The sequence below is a fragment of the Corvus hawaiiensis genome, chromosome 4 (assembly GCF_020740725.1).
Source record: "Corvus hawaiiensis isolate bCorHaw1 chromosome 4, bCorHaw1.pri.cur, whole genome shotgun sequence".
NCBI classification, from domain to species: Eukaryota; Metazoa; Chordata; class Aves; order Passeriformes; family Corvidae; genus Corvus; species Corvus hawaiiensis.
In genome coordinates, this window is record NC_063216.1 from 72,667,882 (window position 1) to 72,684,093 (window position 16,212).

General features: G+C 43.2%; 1 protein-coding gene across 1 annotated transcript in view; it reads right to left on the bottom strand.

Moving 5' to 3' along the window:
• Positions 1-16,212, bottom strand: part of ELAPOR2 (endosome-lysosome associated apoptosis and autophagy regulator family member 2) — a 96,985-nt gene that overhangs the window by 40,230 nt on the left and 40,543 nt on the right. The window contains exon 2 of the mRNA XM_048301018.1: positions 5,867-5,987. Coding sequence (XP_048156975.1) covers positions 5,867-5,987 — 121 coding nt within the window. The remainder of the gene's footprint in view (positions 1-5,866; positions 5,988-16,212) is intronic.

Sequence of the window (16,212 nt, forward strand, 5' to 3'; positions counted from 1 at the left end):
TAAAACTCCTGCTGAACATGTAAATTGCCTTAAAGTGTTATAAAACATACAACCTTAAAAAGGTCATTTGCCCTAATTGAGTCTGCAATTAGCACAAAGATCCGTATCTCCTCCTGTGGTATCCTGGGAGCAGATTACACAAGTTAGAATACACTCAACAACCACAGCTCAGTAGCAATAAATCAGGTCAAATTTTGCTCTCAGACTCCAGTAAAGCACATCATAATTGAGGACAGTCTATTTTCTGAAGTTGGTGGAGCTTTTCACATTTGTCATTTGGTACAGGCTCACAAAACTCACTTCAGAACTAAACCACATTTCTGATTTCAAAGAAGTTGTTCCCACCTTAGCGGCACCAGGTAAAGGCGCACATTGCTAAGCAGGGCCACAGAATCACAGAATCATTGGAAAAGACCTCTAAAAGCATCAAGTCCAGCCATTAACCCAACACTGCCAACTCCACCACTAAACCATGTCCCCAAGTGCCACATCTCCACAGTTTTTGAACACTCGCAGGGATGGTGATTCCACCACCTCCCTGGGCAGCCTGTTCCAATAATTTGATCAAGTTCCTCTATATTATCAGTATTTTTTTGTCTCCTTTCTTAAGAAAACTTCCTGATGATAATTATAACTGGCATTTGGATGCTGACTATAACAATGACCCTTACCAGCACTTTTCTCTCTTGAACACAGCAAATGCAACTCCTTTAAAAATGCTCTATTACTCTCACTATAGTTTATTATGCACATAGCACTACTAAAATATGCATATATTTATGAGATAAGGTGCAACCTAGTCTTTCCTAGGACAGTAAAAAATAACTAATATTCTGTTAATATTAGAAATAAGGAATAAGAGAGTTAATATTTTAAAATAATATGAGGTCAAAATGTGACCCCTATTTTCCTTTTTGGGAAAAAAAATCTTCTGAGATGAGAATATCAGTGCACCTGGAGAGCACACCATGAGCACACTATTTGGGTTATACTTGCTGAGAGAGGGAAGGAGGGAGAGAGGAAGGAAGGAAGGAAGGAAGGAAGGAAGGAAGGAAGGAAGGAAGGAAGGAAGGAAGGAAGGAAGGCAGGCAGGAAGGAAGGCAGGCTCCGAATTCAGACTCTTGAGTGTAAAACATGCAGCATATGGTCAGGCTGGCAGAAGAGCCTGATGGTGGCCACAGAAACAGACTGCAGTGCAGTGTCAGCATGAGCACGATGCCAAGTGCTGCTCCCACTGTCAAATCCCAAAAAGTCCCCATTAGACACTGCCTACAGCCCCACACCAAAACAAAGAGCTCCCAGAGATAACAGCCATAAAGGGGTGCAGGCAAGGGCTTAGCCCTAAAGCAAACTGCTCCCTTGGACTGCCATCAATATTTTCTATTTAAAACCCCAAGCAACTGCCCTGATGGCAGTGATCCTTATCAGCTAAATTCCCTTCCTGCTATCAGACTCATGAAGGGATCAGAGGGAGATCTGTGGTAATTAAAAATGAAGGAGATCAAACTAGTAAAGCACATTCCCAACTGTCAGGAGTGATTCAGAGGTCTGGATTCTGCTGAGGGAAGCTCTCTGTCTGCCACCTCCACCTCCATGTATGTACCCTACCTCCAAAACAGTATTGGGAAAACGCCTGGAGGGGACATCTTAAATGAGAAGCAGAGGAGAGACAGAGTAGGTCTAGGAGTAATAAATATTGCCTTTTTCCTAGCCAAGATCTTTCTGGACTTTGAATGCATCTCTTCACAGGAACCCTTGCAACCGTAATGTGACAGCATTAAAAATGTGACTCAGCTCTGAACAAACAGAAACCTGAGAGGTGTCCAAGCAGTCTGGTTTGGCCATGCCATGGCCTGTCCAGAGGTAGCCCAGCCCCACAGGGTGACCACTGAAGTACCACACCATGCTGAATGGGAAAACACAGGCTGCAGGGTCTGAAAGTGGTGATGACTACAGCCCCATATGGCAAGGAGAACAGAAAAAATAGAGAGGAGTGAAATACAGAACAGGACACATTGTCCCAGTGCCTTGCAACTGAAGAGCTGCTACTGCAGCTTCCCTCACATATCTGGGTCACTGCACAGCAGGACCTCCTACAGCACCACAAAAACCTCTCCTGCGAGCCTCCTTCCTCCTTCCCACCTACCACCTACATGGGAGAGGTGTGGAGGGCAGGAGGGTAACAGGAGGGAAGGTGGATCATTGTGCTGCTCGTGCTTGTGGCAAGAAGAAGGTGAAAAAACCCTTCTAATAACCAGGTCGTAAAGTAGTCAAAATATGACAGCCCTTTCTACTATGAACCCCACGACTATTTCTCAAAGGACACTCTCCTCTCTGCAGGTGAACTTTGCTGATTAAGTTTCTGAAGACTCAAAAACAGGGTAGAATCCTGGCAGGTTTCGGAGCCTACAGCAGTTCTAGGGAATGCTGGGGCTGTGCTCAGCAGGACACAGTCAGTTGTGATTTGCAGGTCGCTGTGTGCTTCAAAATGCAGCAGAGCACAGAGATATCCAACCTAATTTTAAATGGGTTCATTCAAATGAAAAGCAGTAAAACACAGCATCCTGAAAACGAGCACATCTCAAGATACCAACTGAGCTCTGGTGCAACAGTTCAATTGCTCCAGACATGGGAAGCACCTGAGCTAACACATTTTTAGCAATCTCAAGTGTCTTTCCATTCCACTGGAGGCCACAGCCTAGACGTATTTACAGAGCAGGAGACATTTAACATATTGTTATACCATCTTTCAAATTCCTAGTTCAGGCACAATTTAAAGAGAATGACTGCTGAGCATTTGGAAGAAGGAGAGGTTGTCACAGTATTCTCAGGATTCAAAATTAATGACAGCCTGCACGTCACTTCTGTTTTCAGGGAGCAGGAAAGATCAGTGGCAGATATTCTCAAGCAGCAGCATTTCTGAGTAGATGAAAACAGCTGCAAACTTTGCAAAGTCAGCAGTGACAGCAGATGTGTTCCAAAAAACTTCACTTTCTCATACAGATTCCCCCATATCCATTGTGTCCACTGAGGGCTCTACAATCTCAAGGAGACAAAAAAGCCCTAAGAGCTCATGCTGCTTTACAACTGCAACTGCTATACAAGTGCAACTCTCTCTTAAGACCAGAGACATGGTTGGCCGCAGTGTATCTCATGACTAACAGATGCTGAACAAAACTTCTGAAGATAACCGACCTCTCAAGCTAGAACTCATCCTACCCAGACTGATTTTACTGTAGGCCCTGATTCTGCAGGTTGAAGGACCAAAGAAAGACCCAAAGGAGACTCCAGGATTCTACCAAATGCCAAAATGCCAGTGTGGTATGTCCTGGCACAGGGTAAGTCCTCTGAGATGTAAGAGAATCTGAATAAATTTCAGAATGCCCAGAAAGACTCACCTCAGAGGATATGGCATAGTTCTGGCATTTCTTGATAGATCTTGGGATAAAATAGCACCAGGCCTAAGAGAGAAGGAAGGCATCTCAAGGAGCCATCAATGTGAGTTGTGTGCAACCCCTGGCCAAGCCTGAAGCACAAATCCCACTCTGCACACAATCCACCAAGAACGTGAGTTGTAGATGCCTCAGATACAGAACTTTTTGTTTTCCTTAGGGTGCAGAAATGCATGCTTTTAGTGTAAGATGTCTTTGGTCCAGCTGCTGTGCTGTCAGATGAGACAGAAGCCACCAGCTTAGAGAATATGACAAGACAGTAAGGAGATACTTGTCAGCATTTTCAACACATCATCAACAACAGACCCCCATGTGCAAACTCTAGAGATTTGCAGGGCAGTCAGTTTTCAAAAGCTGCCTCTCCCAGTTTATCCCACCCACTGGAGAATGGACTGTCAGCCAAACTCTACTCTGGTTAAAATATTTTACAGTAAAAACCACCACATTAGCCAAGCTGAATGGGAGAAGGGTTCCCTGCACATTTCTGCAGTGACTGACTGCTGTTGACAGATTCATGTTTTCGGGCTGAAAGATTGGTTGTTCTTTAAGCAAAAGGTGAAAGACTAAGAGATGAGAAACCTAAAATTACTTTTGTCATCAGAACATAGCCAGACAGCTCCTGAAGCCAGTTAATTTACTATACACAGAAAAAAACTGCAGAACTCCAAGAGCCCAGGGAGATGAGATCTGAGGGCTTCAGTAAGACCAGATGAACTGTCATGGGATTTAACAGCAACATTACAAGAAGGAGATGAGTCTTCCAGTATATTTAACAGAATCCTGTATTTTAGTGTATAATATCAGAGCCCATCTGCTGGGAAAAGTTTTCACCTTGTCTCGCAGAGGCCAGATATTGAGAAGCCAGAGATTCATCTATTGTTATAAACCAGCTGAATTCTCATTGTAAGTGATTTAAAGACCAGAAACAGGCACAAATAATAGAAAATGAAGAAGGAAGTGAACCATTTGTTGAAATTTATAGCAGAAAGTTGAGGATAGTGTAATGTTGCTGGACCTTAAGCCATTTATCACAAGATTTAAGAAGAAATAATGTATGTCAGAAAAAACGAGTTATACCTATGTACTCCAGGGTACACCAAAAGTGGTTGTGCAGCAGAAGAAATAAAACTATCTGCTCCTTTATAGTGCAGGTAGCAAAAAGTGATAGGCTTGAAGTATAACAACGGAGATTCAACAGCAGAAAAATCTTTAACAGGAGGGAAAATGAAAAGGACAAAATATATGAGCAAATAGCTGGAGAGCTTCTGGGCTCTTCATCACTAGAGTGCCTGAAAACAGTCCAGCCAAACATCAGCCATGAATGACAGTCATCTCTACTACAGCTATTTGGGCTGGAGGATGAATTATGGGATCACCTGAGATGCTTCTCAGGTCTGTATTTCTGTAACTGAAAAAGCACCTCGTAAGGATATACAGAGATTCCAGATTTAAAACCTTGGAAACTAAACCCAAATACCAGGAATGACACATTGACAAATGACGCTTGCAAGCAGTCAGAAACCTTCCAGTGATCAACACTGCTACAGAAAACATTTATGTACCTCACACTGGAACATAAAGAAATGAAAATAAACCTTTAGAGAAGGAGAGTCAGGAGTGAGTAAATCTCACCTCTTCTACAACAGAACTGCAAAAATGTTGCCATTGTTCATCCTATTTGTCAGATACAATAATTTATACCCCCTGGTATAAATTACCGCTAGCATCTTTTGTGGAGAGAATTGCTAGAGCAAGGAAGTGTGATGGGAAAGAGCATTCAAACTGGGAAGCTACAAAGCAGTGAGGGATGTGTTTGCAGAGCAGCAGTTCGTTTATATGCCAGATGCAAAGAAGTGTTTCAACATTTAAAAAAAATGGAGAACCAAGTGATATGAAAACACTCCAAGTTGTTAAAAAAACAAATGCATAAATAAATAAAATGCAGGAGCTTCATCATAAAAATAACTCAGGCAAGTAAGACATTTACCATTCCTTATACATTCAGCTTATGAATTAGCTAAATAATGAAAGTAATGAGAATCTGGACACTATGCAAATATAGTTTGACCACTCCTGGTAACCATTTGGGCAAGTACAGCTACAAATGAACTGGAGAGCTGAAGAACTGGGGAGCAGGGCAGCTCAAGACAAGCAACCATACCTCTTCAGGAGTGCTGTCATAGATGTGCCTTGTCTGTGAATCAGCATAAAAGGCTACCTGTAACAGACAGTGACTTGCACAGATACACTGCAAAGACAATCCCTGCTCCACATCTCCAGGAGACAAAGTCGGATTGGAGGGGAAGGACAACTCAAGGAAACTCGGGACATCAGTGGCAGACCTTAGAAGCCCTACAAAGGTAAATAGCACAAAAAGCAGGTAACAGTCTGTAAAATGAAAAGTCACAACATACTGCATTCCTTCCCTTTCACGGGGTCAGGTAGTCCAGAGCACTCCACTGACGGATTCGGGACAGCCACCCTCCATCTGGAGCCACTGCTGTCGCACTCTGTGTACTCGAAGTGGTAATCTGTCTGCAAGCAATTACAAAGAGTTTCAGTTTCATCATAACATTTGCATATTAAGCTCATTAATCAAGACTGGGATTAGCAAACTCAGTTGTAATTAAACCAGAGAGGAAGTAGCTGGCGTGGAACATACTGTGCAGCTTTGATGATTGCCATGTATCATCACAAAGCAAGCACAGCACTCATCAGAAGCTGTGCAGCACAAATGCTAGGGCAGAAGTTGGGATTTGCAAAAGCACTTGATAGACAGGATGCAGATTCCACTAGAATTTTTTTCCCTGTCTCTTAGAGCAGGATTGATCAAAAATTTCTGTCCATCACAGTAGCTGATCTACAGCAGCCAGCAAGGCTTCCTCTTTGATCAATGGAGCAAGCCATACTCAAGAGCATGAGTCATGCCATGATAGGCTGGATGTCTAAGATGGATGGGATGATTCCTTCTGCAAGTGCCTTTCCCTCTTTGACAATTTCAGAGGAATCCCAGGCAAATTAGGGCAGATAAACCCAGTACTGGGATACCTCTGAAAATGCCACCCAGGGTCAGCTCTGAGGAGTACCTCAACGCAGAACGATGGTGTGAGGGGAGATCAGTGCCATGGTCTCTGTGGCTGAGATAAGCCCTGGGCAGACTCAGTGAAAAACAGTTAAGAAACTTCCTAGCATTAGCTAGGAAAGAATATTAGCTATTCATCTTATTAGTAGTATTGACTCAGATCCCACATAAAATCTAGACTCACATTTAATTACATTTTTAGTTTTGAGTTTATAGCTCTGTTTTCAAAGTCAGAGCCCAGAAGTTTATGATTAAAATAAACCTCAGCAACATCTCATTCTTCAACCAGTTTGGTACCAAGAGAGAGTTGGGGTGGAGCTGGCAGAAACAGTGAATGACTTTCGTAAGAGGGAACAGACCTGTGTTCAAATGACACGTCCTGGCAAGCTCCTCAAAATGGCTCCACATGGGCAAGGCCACCTCCAGCTCCCTCTGCAGTAATCAAGGTAAAACACTGGCTATGTGCCTATTTTAGACACCTGTTGCAGAGGGGATAAGGAGATAACCCATCCTAGAAACACTTCTTTCTCCCCACTGGCTACAGAGGGAAACTAGCCACTTAATTTGGATGGAGTCTTCTCCATTTCCTTAGGGGAACCCCACCTTCATTACTGCTCATCCCTTCATGGCCCATAAAAATAACACAAAAATTCATGGGGCCAAGGAAAATTTAGCCACAGGCTCGATGTTTCTGAACATCATTTTGGGGCAGCCTGGTGTGGTGATCCATAGAGCCTGGTTGGCTCCTTTTAATTTATCTGTCTTCTGCTGGTAGGACTAGCCATGAAACAAGGAGGGAAGGCAGTGGCCTTGTCTGCAGCCCAAGGCACAAGCCCAAGATCTCTTTAGTTGGTGCAGCTCACTCTCACTACAGCAAACCCCAAGCAAGAGGCAGCAGAAATCTGCCTTCCTGCCATGACTGCAGACATCAGGCCCTACCCTCTGCTACCCCAGGAGGAGCTACTCTGTGCACACAGGGATTATTTTGGAGACAATCTTTCCCTGTTCCTTCCCTTGCAGTTGACATTGTACATGATGGAGCAGAAGAAGGGGGATCAGCTGCGTAAGAGTTGATCCATGCTGGCTCTGATAATAGATTAGTTAATTCCTGCAAATATTCAGCTGACTCACACGGAGAAGACTTGAAATTCTCATTTACAATGAGAATTTACTAAAACAAACAATACCAAGTTTAATACTTCTCCTACTGTTACCATAGCTCTCCAAAGATACTCAGATGTTAATAAAGTTCTACCTAAACATCATTAAAGTCTTTGCTATTTTGCATCCAGGTGCAAATAATAATCTGATTTCTCTGGAATTAATATTTTCAAAGCTCAATAATTATCTTTGTAGCTCAATCAATGGTTTAGAAACCTAACTCACAGCACAGTGACAAGGAAAACTATTTGTCTCAAAAAAACTAAACCCAGATCAACACATGAAATATGATGTAACACACTCCCAACTCTACAAATATACTCAAATATAATATGTATTTTCCCCCTTTCATCTAATTATGCAATCTTTCAGGAATGCATTAAAAAAAAAAGTCCTGAATCTTGGTATGAAATCTGCCTACAAGGTGACCAGAATACATAAATGTAATAGATCCATCTCCTAGTTCATATGACATAAGAAAAAATTAATCTATTAAATTAAATATGCAAGACTGGAGTGAAGCAGAGAAAAGGATATTGAAGCACTCTGATGCACTTTCAGATCCATTTCCTATTTAGTATCAGGTCAAAAAATTACAGACAGCAGTTTGGTGTCAACAATCCAGGCTGCTGTCATAGCCACCCTCTCAAAGCACACTTCAGTCATGTTGAGCCAGCAGTGTAATTCCTCTGCAGCCAAATTGGGTCCCAGAAGTGAGGCAGCTGTGAGGGACACATCATGCAGTGAAGAAACATCCCCTCTAATGGTTGGATAGCTGTCAACTATCAACAGGGATTCAAAATTCAGAACAGCAACAAAAATTATAAAGAATACAAGGCTTCTGCTCTTCTTCCATGTTCAGGCACATGAGTCAAGTTTCCATCCCTCCATGGAAACCTCTCCAGCTTTAACCATTCAGATGAGGTTTCTGGAAAGATGGACATAACACATGTCCTTCCCTCTGACCACCCCATCCCTGTGTGCAACAGTGTCCACAGAGGAGTCACAAGACTCACAAAGTTTGTACAGCAGAACAAGAGTTCTCTGTGGTCTCTTTCAATTACTTTTCCCTGTACTGTGCTCAGTTCCCTTGTGGAAGTGTGGTTGGGGTGGGGTTTTTTGTTTGCTTGTTTTCTATCTGACTTTCAATTCAGCTTTATGTCTGAAGACACGTCTGTGGACATGGCTGTTTATCTGATAAGTGACAGTATTGAAGACTCTTCGAATTAACTTTTGCCTTTGGTCATATACCCATACATACACAAAAATCTCTGCCAGCTACCAATGCTACTGTCTTAGAATCAGAGAACCACAGAATCACAGAATGGTCTATGTTAGAAGGAACCTAAAGATCATCTAGTTCCAACCCTCCTGCAAAGAATCTGCAAAAAAAAAAATTCCCCAGAGAAACTGTAGATGCCCCATCCATGGAAGTGTTCCAGACCAGGTTGGATGGGGCTTTGAGCAACCTGGGACAGTGGAAGATGTCCCTGCTCATGGCACAGGGTTTGGCACGAGCTCTTTAAGGTCCCTTCCCAACACAAACCATTCTGTGATTCTATGAAACAAATATTGCGGGCCCCGCTGTATCCATCTTTTGTAACCAGAATAATTTGTGCTGCATCACAGGCACAGCAGCAGCTCACAACTTCAACTTTAAATTAACTGCTGTGGCTACTTATGGTGGGTGAATTTAACTACAGGGAGCTGTGGTTCAGCTACATGATCCAGCATCTCAAGCTGGTTTAGCAGCCATGGTGATGCCCTCAGCCCCCAGCATAGCTCAGAGGTCCATCCCTATGAGCTGGAAGCACACCTTGGCTGCAGCACCCACACCTTTCATTACACACAGTGTTTCAGGCACGGAAATTGCCCATTAATGCTGCTTACCAGGCTCAGTGCTTCTAATCTGCCTCAGGAATTTGAACTTTCAAATATAGAAGGCTGACCGTGGAGCCTCCTCAGCACCATGGGACACTCACAACACCTTTGTTTCTCATGGAAAAATGCTACTGCATTATGTTGGGATTTCTTCACAGAATCACAGAACAGCTTGGGTTGAAAGGAACATTAAAGATTGTCTACTTCCAACCCCATGACAGAAAAATTTCTCCACCCACCAGTTCTCTGAAATGAATTTCATGGCAAATCCATTGCCAGATGTTATCTGTTGCCAGCTACTACTCTGGCTCTGCTTTCAATGTTTTTTCCCACTATCATCAACTCATATAGTATCTTTACATTTGGCCACAGGCCTGTTTTAATTTTAACTGTAATTCTGACTCTGTTTTATTACTTTTCTGCTCTTAGCCTTCATCTTCTAAATATGTCCCTCCCTCAGTTCAGCTATAATTTCCTACAGAATGTCTTATTTATTGATCATAATTCCTAGGGTTTGGCAAAACTGGTTTGAATTTCAGACCCAAAAAGTAACTTTCCATTGGAAAGTGTCTCTCAAGAAAAAATTAACAACATCCACATAGGGTTAAACTTGGAAAACATGCAATTTTCTAAATGGAAAATTGTTGCAGTGCATGTGGCAGGGGCCACAGCAGCACAGCATTCAGAGAATGGGCAGACAGGCCTCCAGAACACAGAGCTCTGACTCTCACCCCGCAGTTACGGCGAGTTCCCACGTTCCTAGAGGTTCTTAGTTTACATGTTTTAAGTTTATTGGTTCAGGAGTTCTCCACCCAGTTTTATGTATAAATTCATGTTTATGTATTTCCCCTAGTTGCTTATGTTTTAGTTCTGGAAAGTTCTCCCTTCTTCGATGCCCCATTGGTTGGTTCATGTAATTCCCTCCCCTAGGTTATCCCCATTGGTTATTCCCCTGTTGTCTCCTCCTCCTCAGTCAATCCCCATTGGTTGTTTCCCTTTGTTCCACCCCCGCATAAAATGCTGTGCTGTCCCCTTTTTCCTGGTCTTTGCCCCTGGACCCTCCACTGGCAGTAAACCAGCTGGAACCTACACAGAGACCCCTCTCTCATCCTTTGCCTCTGCCAACACTTTTAGACCACCTTTGTTTGGGGCTCGCTCCTTGCAAAGGAGCCAGCTTTTCCTCCTTGCTGCAGCTGACGGCTTTCCTTGCAGGCTGCAGCCGACCCCTGCCTGCAGCAGCAGAAGCCAAGTATGTCTGCAGCTGGATGCTGTGCTGCCCCAACAGTGTCAGAAAATTGGGGCTGTTCCAAGAAACTGCTCAGGATCAATGTGTAGTCCTCAGCATTAAATTTCAAATGAAAGGTTAATGGTAACCTGAAAAATGCTACCAGAAATAGGCATCTGCGTTACCTGCGTTTGGTTTGCCCTGTGCTGAATTCTGCTTTATTGTTCTTGGAGAATTAGTGAAATCACATCTGCAGTACCATGGAAAACTGTAATGAGAAACTCTGTGACCTACACATGCTCTCTTGGAAGCACACCATGCCCAAGAAGAAGCCCTTGTGCGTGATGGCAAAGAGATGGTGCACCGGTCACAGCTCTGCCAGGGGCACGAAAACACAACAGAGTTTTTCCAGAGTCCTATGCTCAAAACACATCAATATGGGATTGATGCTGTGGGCCTGGCACCCTCGCACACACGCTGTGCAAAGCTCCAGCAGAGGTCTCCTGGCTCCCTGGGACCTCTGCCCTCGCCCCAGCCAACCACGAGCTCGCTGAGCAACACTTCAGCAAGGTGTGTCCCACCCTGTGTCCCCTGCAGCTCCACTGCCCCATCGCATACAATTCTCGTCTTCATTTAAAGTGATATCAAGGGGCCCCCCTTGCCCAGCTCCCCGGACACCATGAATGTAACATTAGATGTTTCCAGACCTCTACATCTGAACTAGATATCTTACAATCCTCCACAACAGTTGACTGACACAGGCATTTCCAGGGCACAGAGCCTCTGTCTTAAAGTAAATGCCTATTTCAGGGCATTTCTGAAACTCTACAAGTATTGTTTTCCTCTTCACTGACTGGAGAGCCTTCTTCCAGACAACCCCCGCAGCAATGAGCTTTCTCCATGACAAAGAGCAACACCCTCTTCAATGCCTTTCCTATTTTTCTGCACCAATTTTTTCATTCCTGCCTTTGACATACATGGGATGCCTTGCACTCCTTCCACTTAATTAGAATTGAAGAGCAGAGAGGGCACAAGCCCTTACAACCAGTGCCCAATGCACTGAACACTCAGTCTGGGCAGAAAACACTGGATGAAGCCCAGGAGCAATGAGCATTTACCATATCTGTTATGAAACACAATAGCAAAAGGCTCCTGCAGTTTAACAGTTTGCTTTACTCCTGTTGTTTTCCAACCACAGACATCACTGAGGCAAACTAAAAAAAAAAAAAAGAAAAAAACTCTTCTCTGCTACCTGCCCAGTATTGCTAACCAACAGCTCTCCAGAGGTCTGACACTTACTCCTTCCCTGAACGTGGACTTCTTGTTCCACTGGTGCTTTTGCTTAACCCGATTAACTGCACACAATGCTATTAAAAGATACTGCTTGCCAAAAGGGGCATCCATAATCTTTACAGACTTCTGTGCTGTCTATATTTACATGTACAATACGGATTAGCTGTGTATTTATTAAAAAAAAAAAAACCAACCCTCATCACAAATAAAAGCCTCTTTTAAGGAAAGAATGACTACGGGCAGAGATAAGAAGGGAATCCAGCCTCACTGAGCACTACTGTTATTCCCCTCAGACTCATCTCAATGAAAATGAGTCAACATTTTCACTTCCCTGCTACACCAAGAAATGTCACCCCAAAAGACAGCAGATGCAGGGACAAGGCATTCTCCCTGCGTGACTGTTTCCCATGTCTGGCTTCCATAGCATTAGCACACTCAGGGACTATGCTTTCAACACTTTGAAACTACTCCAGAGCTTTCAAGGCCTGCTTATCAGTCACTTCTAATTCAGGCTTTGGAAAGGAGAAGCAAGTTCCCATTTCTTGTTAGTTTTGAGCTTCTATCCCTTCCTCCTCTTTTACCACACTCATTATTTGTAATTATATCTGAAATATCCCTGCTGCCCCTCTGTGCTCCTATCACAGCAGCCCATGAGGGAGCAGCAGACCCTTGTGTCAGCAGGGCTGTCACATCACTCCTCCAGACCTAATGCCCAGCTCGACACTTCTCCCCAACATGAGCGCGTTCCTCTTTAATCTCCTTTGAAATTACTTATATCAGTGATTTTCAGCTGAAAACTTGAGCCAAGCTTTCAACTATTCCTAAATCCCCAAATTCCTAAAGACATTTACGTGTATTCTGCCACATTTCTCTTTTCTGGACCCCTAATTCATTTGAGGGTTTTTTGGCAGTAAGAATCCCATCCCTAATTGCATTACATAGAACTTCACAAGGCAGCTGCATATATTCAGACTTTCTGAAAATCAGCCTATTTGCATCTTGAATCTAATTCAAGCACCAGGTTTCAACCACCAGAAGCTGAGTTTGGAACACTGCCAAAGCCATCTGGAAATTAAAGATGAACTGAAGAGGTTTACTGAATGAAAGCCAGAATTCAGCAAAAATATATCATCAATATTTGCAAGGAATCAGAATAAATCACATTTTACTAAGTATTTATATAACCTATTTAAACGTAAACCAGAATTCTAACCCAAATGTGTTAGAATAAATGTCCAGAGCTAGGCCAGTGAGCAGAGTGACCTGCAGTGGACAGATGCCTGCAGAATGATGGGTGAAGTTCAGAGAGCCATGAGAAGCTCTGTCAGCAGGAGGAAGACAGAGACAACCCTTAGCAATGTTTGCAAACAACAACTGATAAAAAAGCGTTTGGATGAATATTGTGTCCCACTGGAAATTAAAAAGGCACTGAGTTCTCACACTAACCAGGTCAAAGGACTTCCTTTGCTGTTGGTCAGCCTGCTGCAGCATGGGATGCTGACCACCAGAGAGATAACCAGGAGGTAGTTCCAGCACATCCCAGGTGTTCAGAGTAGGACACATGAACTGCATCTGTTTCTCCCTCCACACCTGCTGCGTTTGTATAGACTCACTTCCACACAAATATCTGAGGTTAGGTGGGACAATCCTTGCTGTTCCTTCCTGCTGCACCCAGCAGTGACCTGCTGGGCTGCAAATGACATTTTGAATGTGTTGGTGCAGCCTCTGAACAGCTTCCAGTCCCCCTCTCAACTAAGCCTCCCAGAGATGCTTGTCATAGAAGTCATGTCCTATTTCTATAGCAGGGTTATAAATTAAGAGATTGCAGGGCTAGAAGGGCATTTCAGAAGCCATTTAGTCCATCTTCTTACCCCCCACACCTAAACCATTCCTGACAGAACTTTGCCTAACCTTTTAGAAACCTCCCAGTGACAGATACTACACAGCTCTGCAGGGTGAGGCTCATGGTTATTGGCTCGATAAAATGATGCTAATGTGCTCAGACCATTCATCAGGCAGCTAATGAAGCAGATATCATCTGCAAGGAAGCTGAGCAGAAGAGCTGGGAGATATACGTGGGGGTGAAGAGTTTATTTGTTGAAAAGCACAGCCCAAAATATACCATTTCAGCATATAAAGAGATTCAGAGAGCATGGCTGGCACCAAAGGCTGGCTGTGTCCCCCAAGAAATTGCATTTACTATGCTATACAATTACATATTTTTATTATATGATTTGTAAGAAGGTCGTTTCTTAAGGACAGTGCATTCCCATGTAACACAATATCAACTGTGTGAAACTACAGGGCTGTGCTCTGAACAGTTCTTGTCTTGGCTGTCAGGCACTCTCTCTCTGGCTGTAATCAGTGGAAATTTCTCCAGCCTCACAGGGCACCAGGTCAGAGACCATCATCTTCCAGCAGAGGTGGTGCTTTCTCACTCTGACACTTCTCAGCCTTTGCCAAATCCCTTTCAGCAGCAGCCTAGTAATGGCTATGAGAGTTTTTATTATCATTATCTTATTTTTCCTTTCAGGGACCATTTTCAGTCTGAAAAGGTCAGGTCAGCCAGCAGCCCTTTGACTATGAGAAATTTATTTTTCTTTTAAATAAAACTTGACAAAAAAGCTATGTGCAGCCCAACCCCTAGCCATCTTTGAAAGTGTCTGGGATTAGTTATTTTTGCAACCTACAGAAACAAGTAGCCTCTAGTAAAATAGTGGCTCTTTCATCCAGGGCCTTATCTGTTGCCCAGTTAAGTCAATAAAAGATATCCACTCATTTCAAAGGACAACAGGATGAGCCACAGTTAACCAGCTCATGTACTCATCACCCTGATGATGTTTAAGTAACAGGTGACGGTCATTGCCATCCTTGCAACTGAAGCTCTAGAGAAAGCAGACCTTTCTACCTTTTAAAATAATCCCATTGAATTTCATGGAAGGAGATACCAAATAGAGAATTCTACAGGATGGCACAAAATGGCCCTCAAAAAGATTATTTTCAAGCAGAGAAACTATATTTGTGGAGGCATCTCTGGTGATGGTTTAATAAGCTAATAAGAAATCCTGAGCAGTTTGCTTGCCCCAAACTATGTCTTTTCTCTTCCCTTGTGTCAGCACTACATTTAAAAAGAACCTGATCCATCATAAAGTCATTTGTTCTCCTAGTTTTCAGCAGAACAGCTCCCTGCACACTGTGTCAGCACTGATGTGGACACAGGAAAGAGTGGCAATGCGTGGCCAAGGCAGAAAGATGGACAGAGGAAGAAAAGCATAGGACTGACCTATTGGTCACACAGACTTAAACTGGATTAAATTGATGGTGAAAGCATTCATTGATCCTGATGTCTCCTTTCCCAGCTTCCACAGCTGTATTATTCAAGGGTTTGGGTCTCTTGGGCACCACAGAACAGTTTAATGAATATGGAAATTAAAACAGTCTCTAGGGATACACATCTCCAAAGCCACTCAATAGCATTTCCAAATGCATATTCTGGATCTTAGCAACAAAGCCTTACAAATCTTCATTAAAGAGAGACTTTTTAATGCCAGTCAGACCATAGAAAATTGAGAGTTAAGAGAATAAACTTTGTGTTCTAACTGCATCTTTGGTGAAATGCTGATTCCTGTTTCAATACTTCCTACCCCTGCTTTACAAAAAGCAACTTGCAGGAAAGTCATCAGGAAGAAATTCAGACATGATGACACACATTTGCATTGTATCTTAAGACCTAAAATACTCTTTTCCTAGAGGAGAAAGGAGGAGTTAAACCTTTCACCCTGCTTCATTGCCCCTCCATAGCTTGGCTTGGGTAATTTGGAGATGGGGGAGTGAGGGCTGTAACACATTTCAGATAATGCACAAGATGAATGTAGCAAATGGCACCTTGTAAAAATGGCAGGAGACATCAAATCCTTTGGCAAACAGGCTTGGGTCTCTTACAAGGCACAGGCAGGTTATCATGGACCAGAGGCATAAGTCCTACTCCTTCATCAACTGCTGGCTTGCTTGTGGAGTCTCAGAGAAGTCTTCACTCACCTGCCTTACAAGTATAATCTCATTTGGCACACTGGAGACGATACATTTCTCTGCAAATTATTCTGGGAACCAGACCACTT